This window comes from Drosophila nasuta, chromosome 2R (assembly GCF_023558535.2).
Source record: "Drosophila nasuta strain 15112-1781.00 chromosome 2R, ASM2355853v1, whole genome shotgun sequence".
In the NCBI taxonomy this organism is placed as follows: domain Eukaryota; kingdom Metazoa; phylum Arthropoda; class Insecta; order Diptera; family Drosophilidae; genus Drosophila; species Drosophila nasuta.
In genome coordinates this window covers 17,688,301-17,711,784 of record NC_083456.1, presented here as the reverse complement: position 1 = coordinate 17,711,784, position 23,484 = coordinate 17,688,301, and the positions used below count along the sequence as shown (strand labels likewise).

The following is a 23,484-nucleotide window of genomic DNA, read 5'->3' as shown; positions in this document are numbered from 1 at the left end:
GCAGTTCCATGCGTTGCGAACGCTCTCTCTCTCACGCGGTCACTGTCTCTTTTGCTCTCTCTCTTGCCTCGTTCTGATCAGAGTCAAAACAACATTGGATTCAGTCGTTTATTTGCTGCGCACGCAGACGGTTGTTAGCTGCTCTCTCAGAAAGTATCTCCAACTCGAACGTAGGTGTGTCAGTTACTGCGCTTGTGTAAGTGTATGTGTCAGCCAGCAGTCTTTTTGCTTACTGTGGCTTACCTCTTCGGCATGCGTTTTCCCTGGTTTTTTTAAGAAGTGCCGCTGCAAATATTAAATTTCTTTTAATGATATAAACAAATTATAATTTATGCTAACGTTGTTGCTGCACGGAAAATCTATAAAACAGTTTGTTTACGGTGTTGTGGTACAGTGCAACAAATGCAGCAATGTTTGGTGTAACTGTGTGTGCGTGCGTGTGACGCCCCAAGAGAGCAACCAGCGAGAGCGTGAGAGACAATAAGAAAGCAAGAGAGCGCAGGTGTTGCTATCTAGGCAAGCAGCGCTGACTATCGGTCCTTTAGACAAACTAATTCTATGTTAAACAAACATTGGGACTATATTATATAGATCACAATTATTGTATTAATAGACAATTGTTTGTAACTAATTTGTAGTCTTCACATATTTTATATTGTTTTTCTTTAAATTAATCTACTTAGTTAAAACAGGTAAAATTATCATGGGCTCTATTTTTTTAAAATTTGAAACTTGTTTACTGTACAAATTTCATTTGCTACTATCCTAATAATTATTTAATTACGATTATTATATATAACTTTTTTCACACACAGACTACGCCCCAAGATCAAAGATGTCGTATAGCGCGGAGCGTGCGCTCTCCTTTCTCTATCCCTTCGTTATCCTGACATCGCTCATCTCCTGCATTACGTCCGCTGTAGCATGGACGCATTGGCGATATGTGCTCAATGCTTGCCCGGACACCAATTGCGGCTGCGTGTTGCACGGGCGTAGCACCTACAACAGCTTTGAAGGCGGCAACATTGCCTATTGCCATTATGCCACCTACGGTTTGGTTTTGCCCCTCCTCTTTGCGGTGGTGTTGGCCGTCTATCATGGTTATCGCATCTGCATAGGCAAGGGAAAACGGAAGGCGGGCACGACAACCATCAGACAGCGGTGAGTTAACTTTAGACGATTCTAATTCAGATCTTTGGGGGTCACTCGGGTTAATCGAACGCAACAGCATCTTGCGACACTCGCAAGACTCTTGACTCTAATTACGCCTTATGCTAATGGCCACAAAATGACTAATGAATTCACATACTGTTCAATTAATTTTAATGTTCCCCTTATTTTTGCAGCGCTGGCGATATGATCGTGGTCACCACTGAGTCGGAACTAACCCCCGATGGCCTCTCGCCCTACTATTGTAAGTGAATCAACTGCCTTACGATCTTTATAAAAAACTGTTTTGTTTCTTTGTAGGGCTTCCTGCAACTGTCATATCAGTTATTATGGCCATTTATCAGTTGATCTATGCTGCCATTTTCACAGATGGCTTTGAGGTAACCTGCAAACAGTATCGCGAGTCCTTGTTGAAGGAGATTCAAGGAGTTGGCAACATTGTGCCTGTGATCAAGCAACGTTTGTCCTGCTCGGCGATTTTTGACTTTATGGACTTTATGGTGGAGAGCATTTCGTATGAACGTCGTCGCTATGGACGCATCAATACTTCGGCCTGTTTATACTTGACATTAATTTTGTCCTGGCTGGCACTCTTTGGCTGGCTTATCATTTGTGCCATCAATATTATTAATATGCGACGTACGCGACCAGCTCGCGTTTAACTAATGACTTTGAAACGAACATAACGACTGGCCGATTATATATGTTATGCTATAGCTACAGCTGCATATTCGCCTTATTACTTAGAATAGATTGCACATTCCGATTTACGTATACATTAGTTTTTATTTTATATTTGAAATAACGTCCACGGTATCACGTACCGATATCAACGCATTGTACAAATACATGTATGAACAATTTTACGATAACTTCAAATGTATAATTATTTTTTAATTGTTACTTGTGCCGGAGGAAACATATTTCGTAAATTATATTAGGTAAAAATTGCAGTATATGCATACATATATATGAATTTGTAGATAAGAAATTAGAAGTAACGACTGCTGAACTTTCTTTGGGGATTCAGCAGTCGTCACTTCTAATTTCTTTTCTACAAATTTATATATTATATATGTATGTATATTCTGCAATTTTTACCTAAAATAATTTTCGAAATATGGCTCCTCCGAAATTTCCACTCTTACCCTTTTAAATCTTGCTTTTAAGATTGTGTGCTTTGATTCTAAGGGCCTCTCAAAATTCAAGCTCGAGCTCCTTTAAATCGCCCATTAATGTTAATCTCAATGTCCACTTTCCTCCTTAGATTATTTTTCTCCCACAGTCTCTATGGTCACATTGGTCCAATCGTATTGTTTACTTACTTGCTTGATCCAATCGTATTGATTACTTATTTGCTCCTGACATGTGCTATATGTGATGTGATCATCCGAAACGGCTAGATAATTTATATGTTGAGGAAACATTAAAATAGACGATAAACACTATTACAACTTGAGATAACCGCATTTTAAATTGAATTAAATTATACTGAAGTCACTGAACTAAACTGAATTCATGTCATTATCAGATATATCCAAATGGTTTCCATGTCCATGCGTATACTAGAAAAGGTTTCTTGAAGAAAACTTAATGCAAATTTAATGGAGCCTTTATTATTTAGTCGAAATAGTAAATAATATAATTATTATAGCCTAATAAATTCTCCTTTGACTTCGGAGCATATTTTGATTGGTCGAATTCTTTGAAATTTATCGAATGCAGATAGTCTTATTTCCCCCTTATAAATTCCAAACAGATTAAGATGAGACTCGAAAATGACTGTAAAATTGCAAACATTGTTGTGTTGCATGGTTGTCTAAGAATAAACTAATTAATAATAATTCATTTTTAATTATATTCACTACTTACACCTGGTGTATTAATACACTTCGATTTTACAACGTCCTGATGCTTTATGTTACGTGTCCAAAATTTGTACCAATACTGATATTTATCGTACATTACAGAACAAAAGTCTAGAACTTTCATGGCATAAATAGTTGGCTGCCATGTACCCCTATCCAAATGTAATATTTGGAAATCCAGCTGAAATATTTATGAATATTAACTGTTACTCTGGAATAATAATGAGATGTCACCTGTATTCGATCCGTTGGTTGAACATCCCAAACAGTAGTCACATTTCCGTACCCAATTACTGATTCTCCCACCATCTCTAAGGTAAATTCGGAGAAGTCAAATAGACTATTCATGTCATATTGGTTATTTCTTTGCTGCTGACATTTCGCGAATATTTCATCATCGACAGGCATATATTGATATTTATATGTGTACGAAACATTTAAATAAACGGCAAGCACTATTAAAACTTGAGAAAACCACATTTTAAATTGAGTTGACTTAAACCGGCGGCATTGCAATTTGATTTTTATATTCAGTTTATATAGCACAAGACTTGCATGTCGTAATCAGAAATATCAAGATAACTTTCATGTTTTTTACATGGAACTGTAATTTAATAAAATAGATAGGTTATCTACATATATTACTAAATCAATTCGAAAGATAAATCATATGATGAGTTACAACCATTCGGCAACGAAAATTCTAATCTGATATTATATAAATACTATTTAATCTAATCTGATATTTTTAAGCAAAAGTGCTTACATCAGTTTTAAATGTAGTGCAATATCCATATACCAAATGTAGCATTGGGTATATTTTAGGATTTTGTGGTATTTTTTGTATAATTTTAGAATATAGTTAATTGAAAATGAGTGGCGGTTATCTCATAGTCGAGTACACTCGACTGTAGCGATCTTAATTTTTTTTTGCCCATTTGCTTGCTTACTTTTCTTTCTATGATAAAAGGAAGTTCTTGCCATCGCCTAAAAATACATGAAGAGGATCTCTATTGTAATACACTTAGAAAGATTACTATTAAAAAAAATAAAACCTTTTTGTTCTAAAACTATCATAGAAATTAAAATGTTAATAAGTAATACTTTCTTGCAATTCATGTTTTTTAAAACTGATGTAAGCACTTTTGCAAATAATAATAAAATAATAATGAATAATTTTATAAATAGTATTTATATAATATCAGATTAGTATTTCCGTTGCCGAACGGTTGTAACTCATCATATGATTTATCTTACGAATTGATCTAGTAATATATGTAGATAACCTATCTATTTTATTAAATTATAGTTCCATGTAAAAAACATGAAAATTATCTTGATATTTCTGATTACGACATGCAAGTCTTGTGCTATATAAACTGAATGAAAAATCGAATTTCAATGCCGCGGGTTTAAGTCAACTCAATTTAAAATGTGGTTTTCTCAAGTTTTAATAGTGCTTGCCGTTTATTTAAATGTTTCGTACACATATAAATATGTAGGTATCCCCGTCGATGATGAAATATTCGCGAAATGTCAGGAACAAAGAAATAATCAATATGAAGTAAATAGTCTATATGACTTCTCCGAATTTACCTTAGAGATGGTGGGAGAATCAGTAATTGGGTACGGAAATGTGACTACTGTTTGGGATGTTCAACCAACGGATCGAATACAGGTGACATCTCATTATTATTCCAGAATAACAGTTAATATTCATAAATATTTCAGCTGGATTTCCAAATATTACATTTGGAAAAGGGTACATGGCAGCCAACTATTTATTCCATGAAAGTTCTAGACTTTTGTTCTGTAATGTACGATAAAAATCAGTATTGGTACCAATTTTGGACACGTAACATAAAGCATCAGGACGTTGTAAAATCCAAGTGTATTAATACACCAGGTGTAAGTAGTGAATGTAATTAAAAATAAATTATTAATTAATTTATTCTTAGGCAACATTGCAACATAATGTTTGTAATTTTACATCCATTTTTGAGTCTCATCTTAAACTGTTTGGAATTTATAAGGCGGAAATAAGACTATCTGCATTCGATAAATTTCAAAGAATTCGGCCAATCCTAATATGCTGTGAAGTCAAAGTAGAATTTATTAGGTTATAATAATTATAATATTTTCTATTACTAATAAATGTTAAAGGGGCCATTAAATTTGCATTAAGTTTTCTTCAAGTAGTTTTTTCTAGAATATGTATGGTCATGGAAACCATTTGGATATATCTGATAATGACATGAATTCAGTTTAATTCAGTGACTTCAGTATAATTTAATTCAATTTAAAATGCGGTTATCTCAAGTTGTAATAGTGTTTATCGTCTATTTTAATATTTCCTCAACATATAAATTATCTAGCCGTTTCGGATGATCACACCACATACAACAAATGTCAGGAGCAAATAAGTAACATAAACAATACGATTGGACCAACGTGACCATAGGAGAAACAATAATTTAAGAACGAAAGTGGACATTGAGATTAACATTAAAAAAAACATGAAGTGCAAGAAGGTATTACTTATTTACAGTCGAGTGTACTCGACTGTGAGATAACCGCCACTCACTTTCAATGAACTATTTTTAAAAATGTTACAAAAAATACCACAAAATACTCAATGCTCCATTTGGTATATGAATATTGCACTACATTTAAGAACATAAAGTAAAAACTAAGACCCGTTATAGAAGGTGTTTTTGCCATTGAAAAGTACTCTCCAATTTTTATTTGATCGCAACCAACATTTTCAAAAAAATTCTAAATTGCGCTTGCTATTCGATTTTTTTTTTTTAACAGAAAAATATAAATATATTATAAATATTATTGTAGTTTATTAGTTGGCTGCAAAATAAAAATCGATTTTTTCCACACAAACTTATCGATGTATCGATACATTTATATTGCTATTGAACCACCACTTTATTGCTGACGTGCCGCAACCGCAATCAATTTGTTTACGGCTTGAAAAACTACAAATTTGTCGGCAATCTCAAAATGTTCGATATACAGACGCATATGGTAAGGACAGCGATTTGAATATTTCGCAGGAATAAGAAATATAACGTACACAATGTTTACCATAGGATTTTGTGGGCCAGGCTAAGGCAGAGCGCTGGTCACGTCTCATCATCACATTCTTTGGAGTTGTTGGTCTTATCTACGGAGCCATTGTACAGCAGTTCTCGCAAACTGTTTACGTACTGGGCGTGGGATTCCTGCTCTCCTCACTGGTATGAAGCCATCTTTGAGCACTAGATGAATGTCTAACACTATTTTATTTGCTTAGATTACCATTCCCCCGTGGCCTTTTTATCGCAACAATCCACTGAAATGGCAGAAGCCCGTGAATGTTGAGCAGAAACCACAAACAGCCGCCGAATCCGGTGATGAGGGCAAGACCAAGAAAAAGAAATAGGCAGTAGTTTAGCTAATCAGTTTATTAAAGTCTTTAAATAAATTAACAAAACATTCTTAAATCGGACGACGATATGATATCAGATCATTGTGATCATAGTACTTATGTATGAGATCATACATATTGGCAAAAAAGAACAACAAATTGTCATAGTGTCCATTGTAGGGCGATTCCCGCTCCACACACTTCTCATCAACTTCTAAAGTTGTGAGTGGCGACGCCAGCTGATGAAATCCCTCGGTAATCTCTAGTTGTTGAAGACCACGATATGCGCCATTAAGTCCCCAAGCATTAACATGCACCTCGAGTAAGAACTGATGTATGGCCTCTATTGTGGCCAGATACCAACGTGGACTACCGCGCTGATGACGCCAGAACTGTGACAAACGATTTTGGAGCACCACGGTGCGTAAACGTCGCAACCGGGCATCGGCATAGATGCTACGGCTTTGGTTCCAGGTGCTGTCTATGAAGACCGCACGGCGTATAGGCAAGTTGTCATAGGTATAACATTTGAAAGAGGCGGAGGAGCTGCTGTCATCATCAACAACAATTTCGTCCATGCGACGGCGCAGCATTGTGCCCATGTGGTGACCCTTGGGTAGGCCGTAATTGTCATCAATTTTTAGGTGCACATTGCGCTCGAAGAGTTGCGGCACTGTCAAACTTGTGGCACTTGGGAAAATAAGAACCACACCATCCTCTTCTCCATAATCCGGTATATCGGGAAATGTAAAAATGCGCACCTTATCGGGAGCCAACACAGCAGCATGCACCGCTGTGCTTTTGCCGTCGATCTCCTTCTTGTGCTTAATGATGTCAATGTAGAGCGGTAGCTCGACGTGGGGGCAGCATCTTGTCCAGTTCGCCGACGGGTTTGTGGCAACTGTAGCAGAAGAATTTCCTGGAGCGATTGCAGTCACTGCAAATGTGACGTCCCTCGATGGTGTCCAGCACTGTGTGATCCGCTATGCGCATGTTGATGAATGGATATTTGCGAGGTTGTGCCTTGGTCTGCACTGGATGCGCCATGGCTGCTGTTTTGTTTCAAAAATAATCGTATAAACTGAACTCCACAACAAAAAGACATCTACATAAATGTAGAGTTGCCAGCTAGTTGAAAGCATTGCATATTTATTTTGCGCTTACCTTTTTGAGACAATCTGGTAGCACAGCAAGTTCTGCTAGCAGTGTTGGTAAGCGTTATAGTCAGTCTGTCGCGTTAAATTTTAAGTGTAAAGTGCGTGCAATATTTGTAACAGATAAATTGAGAACGAATTTTTTTTTATATTTTTTGTTTCTTAAACTATACAAACTTGGCGCAGCGTATGAAACCATCGCTGCTTGCAATATACACAGTGTTGTTGGCACCACAGCAAATATAATTGACGCAGCTCCCAATTTCAACTTCGCCGAGACTACGAGGTTGTGGCGCCGTTAAATCAGTCCATCCTTTGACCAAATTATCGTAGCCACCCGAGTAAAGATGCTCCTCATCGCCGCAAATGCTGTTCATGATCCAATCATGACATTGCTGTCGAATACAATACATTCAAAAAGTAATCTACATAAATTGTAAACAAACGTACCGGCATTTGCCAGATGTGTGCAAACTTATGCTGTGGCAAGTTGTGCACTAGCTGAAGTCCCATTCCCGAGCGATCGGGAAATGCTAAATAACTACGCTTGCCATCCACTAGTGGTCCGAGCAGCGTTAGAGGTGATTTGCCTGGCAACACGGCTTTATTGCTGTACTTGCCCGATTTCCCTTCGACAATCAGTGATATGACCACATCAAGATCACGCACTGTGTATATCAACTGCTTTTCGCCGGCCAGCGATTTCACTTCTTCCACCAGATTGTATTTGAAGAGCATGCGATCGTTGCTCCAAGTGGTCACCACGCCCTTGTCATCGCCTGTATAAAGCACAGCGCCATCGCAATACATCGCTTGAATAGCATCATCGCAACGAAAGAGTTCCTGCACACTGGCGTCCTCATACGGCGGCAGCATGTACTTTACCTGCCCATCACAGCTGCTTGAGTAAAGCTTGCCCAGCTCATTGACGGCCATGCAATAGATATACGCATCGTGGGCATTCACAGTGGATAGCAGCTGTAAGGAAGCCGACCAAATCTGCAAAGCGGATTAATCACTGAATGAACTCAATGTGCACTATCTGAACGTGTTGGCAATTTAGCTATTTTCATGCAAAATGAAAATGTATTAATGTCCTTAACTGCACATTTTTTTTTGTTTACCTATTTTCAATTAATATGATGTTTTATTTATTTTAAGCTATATTTTTAATAGGAAGATAAATAGTGGAATTAATTATTTTGTATGTACATATATAAACAAATGTACACTAAATTATCAGTTGCTTTGAGTTTTTCTAAAAGTTTTCGTATATACCTTTTTAATCATCCTATTAACAGAACACTTTAGCAACACATTCTATTGCCTAAAAAATTATTTTTATCAGATACAAAAACAATTCGAATTATGATAGTATTATCTTTCAGATAAACAAAAATGTAGAGCAAATGATCATTATTTTTTAATCACAAAATAATGATCGTTTGCTCTACAATTTTAGACTATTATCTTGAATGTGCAATTATTGACATTATATTTTGTGTCCATTTAGCAGTCTCAATTAGCTATTTTTAGCCATTTTAAGAATGAAAGCTAATTGCTGACAACACTGCTTGCATTCGCAGCAGCGGCAGACGTACGCGTATTTTGCCATCGGCTCCGCCAGAGAACAGCTGATTGCCAAAGTATGCCACACAAGTGGCGTCTCCCTCGTGCGGCTCAGAGGAGATGTGTTCGATGCGCGCGTTGGGCATCTGGCAAGAGATTCACGGCACAACTGACCAGCATATGGTATGTACACTTTTCATCTACTGTATACATAAAGCATTCTATATAGAGACCACTTGCTCTCCCTCTTATTTATAGCCGTAAGCAACAGTGCGTGCGTTAAAGCATTGCCCATTAAAACACTTTCGAGTTCACAAGTTTAATATGCAATTATTTAGGTTTCAGCAAGTAAATACATAGAAATAATTATACATATTTGTCTTTATATTTATAGTAATTTAGTATAATATTATGTTGTATATTAGTCAAGATTGCATTTCGGTTCGCTTCGCCTCAAACATAATATTTGCAATGCCCACAGAAATCTTTAAACAAATTTGTAACTAAAAAGTTTGGTTAAATTTAAGTTTGCCCTTCACTAGGTATCACAAAAGTAGCTTCAACTCAAAAAGGAAACTATACTATGATGTATATTATAAACCAAACATAAAATAACAATGATTTTCAAAATTGTTTTTCTGTTTTGATAGATTGTCAATAAGCTTGAAAATTCTTTATGACGCCAGACAATTGAGTTAGTTTCAAGACGAATACATGTATAATATAATAATATTTTGATAATCTAATATGTATATGCGTTTTACACCAAAATTAGAACTATGCTTATACTCTTTCCAAGAGAACATTTAACACTTCAAATTTATTTACATATGTTAAAAGATCTAATTTAATTAATCGATATTCTTACTCGATGATCTTCTAGTATAGTCTTTGGGCGTATACCTTGATTCTTCGTATGTTTGAACACTTTTGCTCTACTAGAACTAACTGGAAAGAGTACTTGAACTTCGAGGATGCGCCGAAGAATTGTTGTTTATAACTTATTTTTGTAATTTTCTGCTAAATTGTATTATTCACTCTTTTTGTATTTGCTAGTGGCTTTTGCTTAATTGCTTCGATTACACGGAATCGTTTTTCTTTTTCTTTTTTGCTATAAATTAGAACTTATAAATACGGGACATAGACATACCATATAAACTTCGATATTACGTATATTTATTTGTAGACACACACACACAATCAAAAGTGCAGCCTTAACTGGGGGGTTACAGGCAGATATACAACTTACGAGTCCCAAGCATATGTTAGTTATGCTAGCTAAATACACTAGAGTAGAGTATAAATATATAAGTAGAGTACATACGTATACGTAACAAACACACATTGAGTATTGCTTAGCTCAAAGGCTTTAACTAAGTTGTTTATGCATGAATTGGGATTGTTCTTATATTGTTATTTTGTTATTTTTTGGGTGATTAAGAGATATAAATATCACTTATGCTGACACTCTATTATAGGGGTACCTTTTGAAAAGAGGATTCTTGAGTCTAGACATAGTATGCGTTGTAGGGATTGCGCTTCTCCAGGCAGGGCAGCACACACTCCAGCGTGTTGCGAAAGGCGTCGCGAAAGTCTCGATTGAAGTAGGCATAGATGAGCGGATTGAGTGTTGAGTTGAAGTAGCCAATCCAGAATAGCACCAACACAAGGACATCGGGGCAGGGACAAGCGGCGCCACAAAGCGATGTGATGACATACCTGACGATTTGCATTGTGTTTGGTATTGTGTGTTAAACTAAGAGGCAGGGATTATTACTTACCAAAGGAAAAAGGGCAGCCAGCAGAGCAGAAAGACACCCATTATAATGCCCAAAGTGCGAGCAGCTTTGTGTTCAGCCTTCCAACCTTTCGCGGGTCGCACTGATCCGCCTGTCGTACCAGATAAAGAGTTTTTGTTGTTTTTGTTTTTTTTTGTTGATGAGATTTGATAAAGAGATAGAGGCAACAAGTGATGGAAAGAGATAGAGAGAAAGACAGAGTGAGTGAGAAAATGAGACAGAGAGCAAGAGATTGACTGATTAGTTAAATTTTAAGTTTAGCACAGCCGCAGCAGCTCTTCGATTTTGGTCAGACTGAAGTTGCTGCAGTCTGTTGAGAATATGATGCCAAAAGCTCTCTGAGTACGAGTGTGTATGTGTGTGAGTAGGTGTGTGTGTATGCGCTTGGCACTTTGTGTGTGTAAGACCATGTGTGGCGACGGGTCATGAGTTGGCATGTTTAACTTTGACATTAATATTACTCGTGTTGTTGTTTTTACTGTCGCTGTCGCTGCTGCTGTTGCTGCTCTTGTTTTTGTTTTTGTTTTTGCTCTTGTATCGATGGCAAACAATTCACCTACCTCCTGCCCTCGATTTTGCCAACTCTACGTATCTTCATTTTACTGTATTCGAGTTGTGTCTGAGTTTGTGTGTGTATGTGTGTTGCAAAAGTAATAAAAACGAAGCAAACAATTGAAAATATTTACACAGGACACTTGTTATCACAAAGATATACAGCGTTAACCCCCGCATCCACACACACACTCCCACACACACCCACACACACAACATAAACAGCATTGGAAAGTAAAAGTATGTACATAAAAAAAAAAGAAAAACAAATCAGACGACAGACTGACAAACAGACAACAGTAAGCAACAGGAAGTGGCGAACAAGTTTGTCCTCGACCTCCAGCAAAGCAAATAAAAAAGGTGGACAGGCTTGAGCGGGAGGAAGTGGGGCAGCAAGAAACATGGGATTCGAGGACCGGTAGAAATCATAATGCAAAAAAACATTGCCAAAGTGGACGTTGGCAAAGCAATACAAAATGCACGTGCAAAACGGAAGCAATTATGTACAGCTTGAGGAGGCGAAAAGTCCTGGAGCATGGTCATCCATGCGTTTAACCCCAAGGAGCTGCTAAGCGTGTTAACACCCCAGACGCCTTGGGATAGATGGTCGAGTGGGAGTCATGAGACGAAAACACTCGAGTTCTGGGAAGGATTGGGATAACTAAGTCAAGTTTACTGTCGCTGGGCATTAGTTTTAGGTAGGGGCGACGATTTGGATTTGATTTCATGACATTGATTCGGATGAAAATGTTGATACATGACAGAAAAAAATGTTGCAAACTATTTGATTGCTTATGCGAAGAAGTCAATGACTAAGCTGCGAATATGCTTTGCTATTCTAGCAATCACATTGAAGATATGCAATAAATTTTCTGTATATTCAACAATGTGGTTGCTTTTTAAAATGAATTGGCATATCAATAGAGTAATATGTACATTTAACATATTTCATAAAGTGCAAAATACAGCAGGTTGACCACCAAAATAACTAAAATCCGTGGAATACAAGTGCTGTCCTAGGTCTTATAGTCTTTGAGATCTAGGTGCTCATACAGACAGACGGATATGATCAAGAATATCTGTATATCCTTTATGGGGTCGAATATGACTTCTTCAGTCTGTTGAATTCAACTACAAATAAAATTCGTCTTTCTAATTCGTGTATTACATACACTTATGTTATTCGCTATTTAATTTGTTCAACCTCTTTAAATATATATTGGCGATAAACTTATTTCTCCAAGGTCTCTTTTTGTTCAACCTCCTAAACTTCGTAACAGAAAGTCGATCCTACAGTTATTTATTTTCATGCCTGCAAGATTTTTCTATGCGTTTGTTTAGGGCTTTAAATACTCATATCAATATTTCGAGAAAGTAAGCGTGGAACTATCTCCGCCCATTTATTTAGGTTTTATCAAATTATATTCATAGCCTTAAAAAGGAGACATACAACATTTTATATGGTTAAGAATGATTTTTCTTTGCATAAACCACACTATATGTAAAGCTGCACTGTTATTAGAGAGGTTGCTTCCTCAGAAATCGAATTGCTTTAAAAATCGCATTATTAATTATACTGTATAACATATGTACATACGAGTATATATAGATACTCATTGAGTTATTGTGTACAACTTTTTGTAACTCTATTCAAAATTAGATTTTGTTTTCAAAAACTAACCGTGGACTCCACATGCTAAATTTACTAGTTTTTAAAAAAATATGGGCAATATAAAAAAGGTGTTAGCACTCTTTGATATATTCTTAATATGTTCACATCAAAATATTATAAATTTGCATACTTGTGAAAAATTACATTATGCCAACGAAATAGGACAAATTCCCCACAGTGGATATGTAGTACAAATACGTAACTTTTTGGGGATAAACTTATTTCTCTTAGGTTTAGATTCCTTGGGAAAACAAAGTTGAAATTATATTTACAAAAAAATGCATGAAATTTCTTAACAGATGCAGAGGATGCAACTTTTTGTGGGTTGTGTTGGTTGTTTGAAAGGAAGGAGATCGATGGTAACGTGGAGTTAAACAAAAGGATATGCATGACGTATGAGAGCATGACAAAGATAGCAAACAGGCAATGCGAGAAAGAAAGCGAAATAGCATTAGAGATTTGAGCGAGAGAGAAACAGAGAATGGAAGTGGGATAGAGGTTCGTTTCGAATGGTCTGAGTGTTGCTGTTGGAGATGAGAAAACAACTCACCGGTTGCACCACAGTGACTACATCCGGTTTTGAAGCGCCGCTTCCGGTTCTTATTCTGCTGCCAAAATGCTGCGACGGCCGCCTTTCGTTTGTGCCAGAAGCGTGAACGCGTGCTCGGAGTTTGCCCATCAGCCAGAGCTGCATCTGGGTCGTGACAACTACGTTTACTACTTGCACTGACTGAGGTGTTGGTGTCGGTGGTGGTGGTATTGGTGGTGGTGGTGTTGGTAATTTTGGTGGTTGTAGTTGTGGAGCTTGTGGTGCCTGTGGTGACGGTGATCTCGGCGCCACAGAGCGGACATTTGGGCAGCGGGCTAGCGGCCGGAGCAAATGTAATGCCGCGTGGTTTTTGCTCAATGATCTCGGCCTCGTCTTCATCCACAAAAATGCAGATGCCACCGCGTCGTATTAGCGAGGATTTATTGGAAAATTCGGGTTCTGCTTGAAGTTGTTTTTTGTTTTATACATTTTGGGGACGATGACAATTCGAGTTGGAACAGTTTTTGCGGATTGAACACAATTTGATTAACAAACACATACAGAAATGCACATACGGTAATAGAGAAATAGAGAGAGAGAAAGATATATGTTTATAGAGCGAAAAAGAGAGAGAGATAGACAGATTAGGATAGTAAGAGACACATAGATATGCATTGGTTAACATTTGCTGGATCTATTCGTACGTCTTGCAATCGACAGAGGACGAAAAACAGTGAAAGGATACACACACTTATACTATAAGTAAGTAGGGGATAGGACAACAACTGACACAAATCGAGTGCTCAGTCAAAAATAACTACAATTAATATTCGGAGTTGAACAACTAGGCGTATGCGCAATGTCACTACGTTTAAAGTGCAGTGTAACTGAAGCTGCTTATTGTATGTAGTTAGCTGCCTACTTCGACTTGTTAAGCACAATTAAATCAACGGTGAGAACTACCAACAAAGTCAAGGCGAAGAAGCAGCTTCCACAGCTGATTTCATTAATGTCAAAGTCAGCACTCATAATTCATTGAGATTGACAGTTGTTGGAAGCATTACCTTGACCTTGCTGATTGCTGACCTTTTTCGCGCCCTACACACACACATACTACTAGCTAGGTTTGTAACGAGGCTACTTACTCGCCGAGCTGGTGGAGACACGTCCCATGGGAATGTAGCTGCGACTGTCGCTGTGCTCCTGCGAGAAATTGATGACGTTGACATCGTAGGTAACCACTGAAGCCTGTCGCTTGCGCACCGTCTGAATGCCCTCGTAACCGGTGAGTATGCTGCAACGTTGCCGCCCACCGCCGGAAGCGCTCACATCCGCATCGGTGGTGCTATCTTTACGCTTCAACAGCGGCGAGGTGACATCCTTGTTCTCGCCAATGTCGTTGCCACTGTCCACCGGTGAGAGCGTCGAGTCGAGTATTATTTCGGGCTTGGGTGATATGTTGAGTGGATGCTGTTGCTGCGACGTGGACGTTGCTCCTGCTCCTGCTGTTGCTGGTGTTGTTGCTGTCTGCGGCACCGGTAATGTGGTGACCACGTCCAACGATACGGTGGAGGTGTCACTTGGCGTATAGCCGGCTGCGTGCGGTGGCGGCGACAGGAAGTACACGTTGATGGATGCCGACTGTTGGGCACCACAGTTGGCAGCATTCACAGCAGCTGCCGCTGGCGTATTCGGTGGGGACATCAAATAGTTGGCGCACACCTGATCACTCAGCGTACTCATGCGTTGCGGCTGCCGTCGCGACTTTATTGACTGCTCGCCGCCCAAAGGAAAGCTCAAAGAGCGAAAGATTTCAGCCAGTTCCGAGCTGTTTGTGATCAGCATGCCGCTCTGTTCGACCAACTCGGCAGTTGGTGGCGACAACGATGGCGGCGGCGTTGCCGGCTGTTTGGGTGAGTCCACAAAGCAATCGGCCAGCTGAGCCAACTCATCGCTGGTGACGCAACCAACATCGTTGCCATTGCTGCCAAAGTCAATCAACTGCAAACCGTCGCTGAATTGCTTGATCAGCTGGCCATCGGTTGCAGTCACCGCCGCGGCATTCTGCTCGCTGAGCACATTAATGTCCAGCAGTATGTCCGGCTTGTTGGGTGTCGAGTCGGTGTCGCTGTGCTGTCGCGTTCGCTGCTCAAGTTTACGTTCCTTGCCGCCACTGCCGCCAGCTCCGGCGCCATTATAACTATGCGATAGCTTGCGATTGCGGGCACGCCGAAAGAAACTGGAGCCCTCGGAGTTGGCCTGTTGTCGCTTCTTTTCGAGGGCAAAGCACTCGGTGCTGGAGCGTTTGGTTTTCGCCAGCAGCGCCATGAAATTGAAGCCCTTCTCCTTGGCCGCCACTTGAGTCGAAGACGCCGCCGTCTTTGATTCACTGATGGTGCGCAAGAATTCCGAGTCACTCGCCGCAAATGCCTTGTGGCCAGTGGCAGCGGCACCCGACTTCAAACGTATGAAATCGGATTCACTGAGCGCCGCATACTTGCCACTTGCCGCCCCCGTTTGCTTCTTGAAGTACAGATAGTTGTCCTCGATGAGTCGCTTCAGCTCCTTGTTGTCCTCGGCCAGCGGCAAGTGTGTCTCATAGTGGTCGTTGGTCTCGCTCTCATCGCTGTTCAGCCCGAAGACACGATAGGCCGTTGACTCCGGTTCCTGTTCGCTGTTGCCGCTGCCGCTTGTCAGGCTCAGTTGTTGTTGCACTGCCGCAACAGCAGCCACTGCTGGTTGCAGCTGTGGCGGCGTCTTGCCAACGAGCGTTTCAATCCAGATTTGTGGATTAAATACTGGCACCGGTGCTTGGAGTTGATTCGGCGCCAACTGTTGCTGCAGAGCCATCATCGATGGCGCGCTGTCCGTGTGCGTGACCTTCTCGTAACGCTCCTGCTCGAGGTCACGCAAGTCGATGCTGCTGCGGCTTAGACGCCTCGGTGGCGGCGATGGCACACGCAGTTCATCGCACTCGTCCTTATCATCGTCCTCATCGGTGGCCGTCTGCAGCATGTCCTGTGAGGCCGATTACACACAAGACGCATATATCATTTAGCTTTTCGTCCATTGAATGGGGATTATTTTTGTGTGGTAAATGTGATTGTTGAACTTACCTCCAAATTGCTGACTGCACTGATGGTCTCCTCTCTAGCTGACTTAGTGTTCAGATCACAGTCACTTGGATGCAAATAGCTCAGATTGGTGGGCTGTTGCGTGTGTCCCATGTGCACGCTGTTCAACAGGATGTTCGAGCTGGTGCGACTTAATGCCTTGCGTTGACGCACAGCCTCTCTGTGAAGGACATGGACATGGGCATGGGGACAAGAAACCGCAAAGTAAGAATTGAACGTCAATTGCAGTTGCAACGTGGTCACAACTCACTTGAAGATGCGCCAGTACATGACTAGCATCACAATGCCAGGTATCCAGAAGCTGACTGAGCTCGAGATGAGCGCATAGGCCTTGTTGACCACAAATGTGCATTGATCCGGACGCAATGAGACCTCACGCAGATGCTCCTCGGTCGTATACCAGCCCAGGAAGATGGGCGTAAACGAGATGAGGGCTGGCAATATCCAGACATTTGCTAGCATAAAGCAGACAGTTCGGTGTGTCATATTCAGTGGATATTCCAGTGGTCGGACTATGGCATAATATCTGCAAATGATTTACAGTTATTTCCTGCAGCTAATCGAATCAATAACCTTTATAAGGATACCGTCTGTTATCCGTTAACTGTTTGTAATCGGTTTCATTACATTTATAATGCATAAAGATTCTTTTGTTTTCATTGGGGAATTTCAACGTAAAAGCATTAATTAATTTGGCCGCAAAACTTATTTCTATTTTTACATGGTCGGTATTTTGTTTGGCTGCGTGTTGTTGCTGCGGCCCATCGAAAGGTGTGTGAAGTATAAATTAATTAAAACGAACAAAACAAAAGGCTGCCTTGGCTCCCAAGTCCTGTGTTCTTCTGTGGGCAGCCTCTCTCTGATGTCCAGTGGACAGCATTCGGCCATTGTTGTGCCAGCTTAGAGGGTCCCAGCTGGTCTGGTCGCTGCCACAGCGTTGCGTTGCGTTGCGTTTTAGGCCGCAGCTCCAATTAACAATTTGTGCTTGTAGCGGGAACAAGGGCGTTCCATAGCTTTTGCCGTCGGTGTCGGTGTGCAAATCATTTGGGCCGCATTCATCATACGCCCCGGCTTAATGTTTGCTTTTGATGTGCGCGCCTTTCACAGTAATTAATTGTTTCCCATTCGCACTGTTCGTTGCCGTGAGCGAGAGTGCGAGTGAGATTGCGGCTGCCGCAAGTCAAGATTAATGGCTCTTCTATGTGTAGAGCCTTAGAGGCGAGTGTGTGCGTGTTTGAAGGGCTTACAATTTATGTACTCACCTATCCACCGATATGCAACAAAGATGCAGTATGCTGGCTGTGGAGAAGTAAACGTCCAAACTGTTGTACACGTTGCACATGAAGGGGCCAAACATCCACTTGCCGCCGGACAGCTCAACGGATGCGTTAAATGTCATCGCACAGAGGGCTACCAACATGTCGGCCATCGCCAGTGACACAACAAAGTAATTTGTTATAACGCTGCGAATGATACAAACAAACAAACACACATATACAAACAAGCACAACATTAAATGAACGTAGCGTTTCATGTTCCGCAAAAAAAAAATCACCATTCGCCAACCATTCTAGCAACCGCCAACCACAAACCGCGACCGCTTCACAGAGACAGACAGAGAGCGAAAGAGAGAGAGAGCGACACAGAAAAAGCCATGTCAAGCGAATGACATTGCATTTGTTTGTAGTGCAGCAAATGTTGCATGCTCTTCTACTACTACTATTACTACTACACTACATAGTATGTCTTTCAGTTGTACTCCATTTGAGTCGCCACCAGGTCACCTTAATGCTGCAATTTCCCGTGCTGTCATAAGTCATTCGGCTGACTAGGCAGCTGTCGTCTTAGCTCTAGGGGAAATTTTAGCGCCTGGGCCACGTTCATACAGTCTTGCATATCGTGAATAACTGCAAATGACTTGCTTTTATAAATGCTCCAAATTCCAACTATATTTCACAATTTTTGCAACAAGATAGATTAGAATACTTTGGCATGGCATTGAGTTAAATTTATTTTCTGGCACGCTGAAAAGTATGCTATACTTTCTGTGGGGGAAGTTGGCACCACATCACATACAGAATGCAGAATGTGTTTTAGAAATTCGGATTTGCTGGTTAAGAAGCACATTTGTTGCCATTTAAATGTTCTCTTTAATGATTTTAATACCATGCATTATTTAACAACACAAAGTAGAAAATCTTTGAATTTCTTTGGCATAATATACATATTCTTTTTTTTTTAAAAATCACCAAAAATGAATGGCTAATTTAACATTTTTGAATTAAGGAATAACTACTTCTTTATACAACATAACTGTTTGGTTAGAAGAAATATTTGTTATCCAATCAACCACAAACATTTGAAATGAAAACTGATACACTTTTAAAGCATTTTGTTCAAAACTACAAATTCCACAGAATTGAATTTCTCTGTCGTAATGAGCTGCTTATTGACCTTCGTTTTGTTGGTTCATTCAACTTGCAGTCCGCTTGACTGCGAGAATAGTTGCGAGCACACAACGCTAAGCCATTTACCAAAAATTCATGACAATTTGCGCTGCATAAATGCTGCGCATTTTCGAAAGCAGGGGGAATGTTGCACATAAATGGCTTGTGTCGTGAATGGCATGCTGCATTCTTTGTGCTGCAGTGGGGCGCCCTCAGGGGCGCATCCGGGTGCCTTGTCATTGCCATCGTGTGTCATATTTAAGTTCATTTAATGTTTTATTATTCCGCTTGTCGCTCATTTAAATTACATTTACTACGACTGCGAACACAGTAGCAAAGCGCAAAATGCTAGCAAACTAGCTCGTTGCACGTTGCACGACGAGTCGGCAGGAAGCACGTTGCACATTGCACACGCCAGTTGGAGGTTGCATGTTGCAACTTATCCTGGCTGCCAGGATGTTGCAGTCAGTGTGGTGCCCAGAGAGAGAAGCAATTAAATGAATGACTCGCAGCGAATAGCCGCTGAACCACGATTTCACTTGACTTACCGCAACTTTCGATTTCGCTGCACCGAAATGATGACCAGCGCATTGCCCAGGACCGCGGCCAGGATAATTGACGAGAATATGAAGCCCTTAAACAGCAGCAGCGAAACATCGACCCAACTATCTTCGAGTTGGTCACTGGGTTCGATTTGGCTGCTGATATTGGCATTTGCATTTGCCGTCATGTTGCTGGCGACTGTCGAGAACAGCTCCAAGGCGGTGGTGGAGCTTGTTGGGACGGTGGCGATGGCGGCTGAGGAGGCGGAGGAGGTGGCGGACGACGATGCCGTTAATGACAGTGAAGTCAACGAGGCATCTACAAATTGCGATGTTGTTGTTGGCAAATTTGCTGCTGTCGTAGTTGATATTGTTGTTGCGGCAGTTGCTCGTGTTTCGCCTGCAGTTGTTGTCAATGTTTTTGTTGCTGCAGTCAGTAAGAAGTTGCTCCCGCTGCTGCTGCTAGTACCAGTTATTGCTGTTGTTGTTTTCGTAGTTGTCGTCGCTGTTGCGTTTAAGGCAGCACCACCAACAACAAATGTTGTCATCGATTTGCTTGGCCTTCTTGTTCTAGCAGTTGCTGTTGTCGTTGCAGCAGCTGTTGTTGTTGCTGCTGCTGTTGATATTGGCGCTGCTGTTGTTGCCAAGTTGATGGCAGTGCTTGGGCTGAGATAACTGCTAAGCGTTGTCATTGTATCAATTTATTGCTGCTGCGTTGATTAAAACGTTCGACGTAGTTGCTTCGCTCGCTCGTAACCAAAACCTTTTTCGCTCGCGAGCATAATTGCAATTTGAAAAGCAAACAAGCGTGTCAGGGTTCAACGTCGCTGTCGCAGTCGCAGTCACTGTCTCGGTCTCGGTCTGGCAGTCTCATCAACTGGTAGTCGAGATGCTCGACGACGGCAACGTCAATAGCAGCAGCGACATTGAGTGTTTGCCTAGTGCTTTGCCAGGACACGATGCCATCGCTTGTCGATTGTCCCCAGTCGCCCCTATCGTTCTTCCTTATTGACTCTCCGCTTTGCTGGCGTTTATTTGAGCTGCTCCAAATGTTGGCCGAGTTTTACTGCAACGCTCAAACGCTCAATAATCGACGACTCGACTGCAAATGAATAAATAAATAATTTATTAACAGACATCTCAGTAACGAATCAAAAAAAAAGAAATTGCCAAAAAGATGACTCGATAAGTACACACATATATTGATGTATTTGCAATTTGTTTCGACCCTGAAGCCTGTTGCCACTGTGCCTCGTTACGAGCCATCCTCTATGCTCCTCACTTGGCTGCTGTCCGTTAAAATACAGAAATATATTGCGTATACGCCATGTGGGCTATGTGAGCACTTGGCATGCATTTTATTGGAGCGCCGACTGACAGAGAGAGAGAGAGAGAGGGAGTGAGACGGAGAGGGAGAAACACATCTGCATATCTCTCATTCGACTGTCATCAGTGCTGTCAAGTGCTGACATCTAGGGGCAAGAGGTTCGTTCAAGCTGTAACCCCTAAATTCAGATTGCAAACACAGCAGATTTCCACAGCAAATAAATAAAATTTATTTTTATATTTATATTTATTCTGCAGCCCGGTTCCCATTGCAGTTGAGCCACAAAGGAAAGCCAGCACTTGCTATGACATATTTTTCTCTCGTTTGTTTTACTTGATTCTAATGGGAAGTTGTTCAATTTTTATGCATAAACTTAGTTTGCTCAAAAGTTGCATTCACTTTATAACTAAACTGATAACGAAAGTCACTCTAATCAAGTTGTGCAGTGAGAGTTAACGCTTATGGGGGATTATAATTTCCATTAGTGGTCGCAGCATGCAATAATCCCTAATAATCTTTCATGCTCACTTGAAACTGTAATTAATTGCCATATTTTGAAATGGCTTTTAAACAACTTGAAGTCTAACAACTCTATCTACATTTTATCCGCTCACTATCTTTTTTTTTCTCCTGTTGCTGACCGTTTGCTGAAGGATTGAAGTTCAAATGTCCTTGGCAGCAACATAAATCGTTAGCTATAAGTTTATTTTGTTTTTTTTGTCTGCTTTCTCTTTGCTTCGATGGGGAAATAAGTTTTTTGCTGCCGTCGGTGCTGGTGTCCTTCAGCACGAGTATTTTGATTTCAATATTTTTTAAGGATTTTTAAGTGGCATGGGATACAACCAGACACACACACACACACACATAGATCATACACCCGCATACACAGTTGCAGACAAAGAGCACCGCAGACATTGAGACCAATGTAAACTACGACCTTGCACGCTTCACGGAGCTATTATCCTTGTTAGCTGCGGTGTCCTTCGTTCGCCAGTTGATTTTGACTTGTTTGCTCTCGACTCAGACTCTTGGCCACATTCATCCATTGTCTGGGATTGGCAACTAAATATTTTAATGTTCGGATCTCGCGAGGATAACGCAGGACATCATTCAGTGAGTGACAGGCTGAAGAGGAAATTTTACAGGCGGCTTTGAAATCTGTCTAGCTAAGCTGAGGCTGCAACTTATAAATTTCATGCACCATTGCGCTTGGGCCCTGCGACAGCAGAGCGCGGCGTCCTTTAATATCCTGGATAAGTTGCCACATCAGACGTTTGCCATTGTGGCATAATTAATGCCTTCAAGTGGCTGCCTGGCTGGCGTTGTGCTGCCGGAAACTCAATAAACCCGCCGCTCTTCCGGCAGCAGCAAAGTTGCGCTTAAGCGCAAACATCAACATGAACTAAGTTGTGTTCACCCATCTTCCACCCACCTCAAAACCTCTCTAACCTCTCACCTCCCACGCGACCCCGCAACTCTGCTTTCGCGTTGCGTTGCGTGGGTCAACAAAAACTGCGCATGGGTCAGTTAGGATGGACCTGGAGGCCAAATGGTCAAAGTCCAGAGTGGGCGGGTGTCAAGTAAAGTGCAAACTTCAAAGTGCCACCCGCGCATGGGACGCAGGACACACAGGACACTGCTAATTCAATTAAATCCATATACGAGTGGCAACCTCTTCTCAGTGCCGAGTCAATAAGAGGCTTAACTGCTGCAGGGTTGACAAACACAAACTGATAAAGCGACCGTACAAATACTAATTGTAAACACTGTAATCACCTCCATCAACAATTTCTGCAAATTCAATATGAACTATGAACTATCAACTGGCAACTGGTAACAAGCCAACTCAATGGGAAATGAAAAAGCTGCAGCAAAAAGCAAAAGGCAACGAGACAGTGACAGAGTCAGAATGAGAATCAAAATCAGAGCCAGAGAATGTGCGTCTGCAAAAGACATTTGGCAATCTTAGTGATGCTTGAAATGAAATGGGGATTTGTCTCATTGAATGTGCTTAAAATTGTCAAATTGTCATCAACTTTACAAAAACTACTCATACGATGCGGTTCAGTGACTTGCACGGAGCTGGGAACATAAACAACAACTTGAACTATTTGAAGCACATTTAAATTATGTCTTTAAAATGCTTGCAAAATGAACACAGTCGAGTGTGTGTTGGCCATAAATAAAAGTGTCCATTGTGTCTATTGAGTTGGTGTGCAAACACAAAACGAGTATATCACAGACTAGGGTCAGTCTTTGGGTTCATGTTTGTTTAAATTCAGGGCAAAAATAAACAGTCTGGC

The 23,484-nt window shown here is 40.7% G+C and overlaps 7 protein-coding genes and 1 long non-coding RNA gene across 12 annotated transcripts in view; 4 read left to right on the top strand and 4 right to left on the bottom strand.

Moving 5' to 3' along the window:
* The first annotated feature begins 92 nt into the window (after window positions 1–92).
* LOC132786858 (uncharacterized) lies at window positions 93–2,042 on the top strand. Of its 4 annotated transcripts, none has more exons than XM_060793567.1 (4): window positions 93–196; window positions 816–1,161; window positions 1,347–1,414; window positions 1,471–2,042. In XM_060793567.1, the coding sequence occupies exons 2-4, from the start codon at window positions 836–838 to the stop codon at window positions 1,830–1,832; spliced, it is 756 nt and encodes a 251-aa protein (XP_060649550.1). In that variant the 5' UTR covers window positions 93–196; window positions 816–835; the 3' UTR covers window positions 1,833–2,042. The 4 variants fall into 4 exon arrangements, with proteins under 4 accessions (XP_060649550.1, XP_060649549.1, XP_060649551.1 ...); XM_060793566.1 differs by having other exon boundaries at window positions 97–202; XM_060793568.1 differs by having other exon boundaries at window positions 99–174.
* Window positions 2,043–2,787: 745 nt separating this feature from the next.
* Window positions 2,788–3,507, bottom strand: LOC132786860 (uncharacterized). Its single transcript, XM_060793570.1, has 3 exons — window positions 3,273–3,507; window positions 3,043–3,219; window positions 2,788–2,989 (listed from the first exon to the last, which is right to left on the bottom strand). The coding sequence occupies exons 1-3, from the start codon at window positions 3,444–3,446 to the stop codon at window positions 2,819–2,821; spliced, it is 522 nt and encodes a 173-aa protein (XP_060649553.1). The 5' UTR covers window positions 3,447–3,507; the 3' UTR covers window positions 2,788–2,818.
* Window positions 3,508–4,454: 947 nt separating this feature from the next.
* Window positions 4,455–5,164, top strand: LOC132785120 (uncharacterized). Its single transcript, XM_060791114.1, has 3 exons — window positions 4,455–4,716; window positions 4,770–4,946; window positions 4,997–5,164. Exons 1-3 carry the CDS (start codon window positions 4,471–4,473, stop codon window positions 5,162–5,164), a joined length of 591 nt encoding a protein of 196 aa, XP_060647097.1. The 5' UTR covers window positions 4,455–4,470.
* A 782-nt stretch (window positions 5,165–5,946) lies between these two features.
* On the top strand, window positions 5,947–6,532 carry LOC132784525 (signal peptidase complex subunit 1). The gene is made up of 3 exons (XM_060790192.1): window positions 5,947–6,074; window positions 6,140–6,286; window positions 6,343–6,532. Exons 1-3 carry the CDS (start codon window positions 6,051–6,053, stop codon window positions 6,469–6,471), a joined length of 300 nt encoding a protein of 99 aa, XP_060646175.1. The 5' UTR covers window positions 5,947–6,050; the 3' UTR covers window positions 6,472–6,532.
* On the bottom strand, window positions 6,528–7,575 carry LOC132784523 (tRNA-uridine aminocarboxypropyltransferase 1). Its single transcript, XM_060790190.1, is given in 2 exon segments — window positions 6,528–7,319; window positions 7,321–7,575. Coding segments are annotated over 2 exon segments (975 nt in total). The 5' UTR covers window positions 7,504–7,575.
* Window positions 7,576–7,726: 151 nt separating this feature from the next.
* On the bottom strand, window positions 7,727–9,329 carry LOC132784524 (uncharacterized). The gene is made up of 3 exons (XM_060790191.1): window positions 9,212–9,329; window positions 8,061–8,609; window positions 7,727–8,005 (listed from the first exon to the last, which is right to left on the bottom strand). Exons 1-3 carry the CDS (start codon window positions 9,323–9,325, stop codon window positions 7,778–7,780), a joined length of 891 nt encoding a protein of 296 aa, XP_060646174.1. The 5' UTR covers window positions 9,326–9,329; the 3' UTR covers window positions 7,727–7,777.
* Window positions 9,236–23,484, top strand: part of LOC132784526 (uncharacterized) — a 103,585-nt gene continuing 89,336 nt past the window's right edge. Inside the window, exon 1 of the long non-coding RNA XR_009632258.1 lies at window positions 9,236–9,362. This is a non-coding gene — a long non-coding RNA (uncharacterized LOC132784526). The remainder of the gene's footprint in view (window positions 9,363–23,484) is intronic.
* LOC132785776 (octopamine receptor beta-3R-like) overlaps window positions 9,524–23,484 on the bottom strand; it is a 36,100-nt gene continuing 22,139 nt past the window's right edge. Inside the window, exons 2-9 of one of the 2 annotated variants that reach the window (XM_060792050.1) lie at window positions 19,861–20,956; window positions 18,128–18,328; window positions 17,116–17,391; window positions 16,848–17,025; window positions 14,877–16,749; window positions 13,753–14,190; window positions 10,961–11,069; window positions 9,524–10,898 (exon numbers count right to left, since the gene is read on the bottom strand). In XM_060792050.1, coding sequence (XP_060648033.1) covers window positions 10,688–10,898; window positions 10,961–11,069; window positions 13,753–14,190; window positions 14,877–16,749; window positions 16,848–17,025; window positions 17,116–17,391; window positions 18,128–18,328; window positions 19,861–20,546 — 3,972 coding nt within the window. In that variant the 5' untranslated portion in view covers window positions 20,547–20,956 and the 3' untranslated portion in view covers window positions 9,524–10,687. The remainder of the gene's footprint in view (window positions 10,899–10,960; window positions 11,070–13,752; window positions 14,191–14,876; window positions 16,750–16,847; window positions 17,026–17,115; window positions 17,392–18,127; window positions 18,329–19,860; window positions 20,957–23,484) is intronic. The other variant, XM_060792051.1, reaches the window with a different exon arrangement.

Coding starts and splice junctions, on each gene's coding strand:
- LOC132786858 (XM_060793567.1), top strand. CDS start 836: ATGTCGTATAGCGCGGAGCGTGCGCTCTCCTTTCTCTATCCCTTCGTT. Junction 1,162..1,346: donor ACGACAACCATCAGACAGCG/GTGAGTTAACTT, acceptor TTATTTTTGCAG/CGCTGGCGATATGATCGTGG. Junction 1,415..1,470: donor TGGCCTCTCGCCCTACTATT/GTAAGTGAATCA, acceptor GTTTCTTTGTAG/GGCTTCCTGCAACTGTCATA.
- LOC132786860 (XM_060793570.1), bottom strand. CDS start 3,446: ATGCCTGTCGATGATGAAATATTCGCGAAATGTCAGCAGCAAAGAAAT. Junction 3,220..3,272: donor AACCAACGGATCGAATACAG/GTGACATCTCAT, acceptor TAAATATTTCAG/CTGGATTTCCAAATATTACA. Junction 2,990..3,042: donor AGTGTATTAATACACCAGGT/GTAAGTAGTGAA, acceptor GTTTATTCTTAG/ACAACCATGCAACACAACAA.
- LOC132785120 (XM_060791114.1), top strand. CDS start 4,471: ATGTGGTTTTCTCAAGTTTTAATAGTGCTTGCCGTTTATTTAAATGTT. Junction 4,717..4,769: donor AACCAACGGATCGAATACAG/GTGACATCTCAT, acceptor TAAATATTTCAG/CTGGATTTCCAAATATTACA. Junction 4,947..4,996: donor AGTGTATTAATACACCAGGT/GTAAGTAGTGAA, acceptor ATTTATTCTTAG/GCAACATTGCAACATAATGT.
- LOC132784525 (XM_060790192.1), top strand. CDS start 6,051: ATGTTCGATATACAGACGCATATG. Junction 6,075..6,139: donor TCGATATACAGACGCATATG/GTAAGGACAGCG, acceptor TGTTTACCATAG/GATTTTGTGGGCCAGGCTAA. Junction 6,287..6,342: donor GATTCCTGCTCTCCTCACTG/GTATGAAGCCAT, acceptor TTATTTGCTTAG/ATTACCATTCCCCCGTGGCC.
- LOC132784524 (XM_060790191.1), bottom strand. CDS start 9,325: ATGCCCAACGCGCGCATCGAACACATCTCCTCTGAGCCGCACGAGGGA. Junction 8,610..9,211: donor GAGCCGATGGCAAAATACGC/GTACGTCTGCCG, acceptor TCCGCTTTGCAG/ATTTGGTCGGCTTCCTTACA. Junction 8,006..8,060: donor CACACATCTGGCAAATGCCG/GTACGTTTGTTT, acceptor TGTATTCGACAG/CAATGTCATGATTGGATCAT.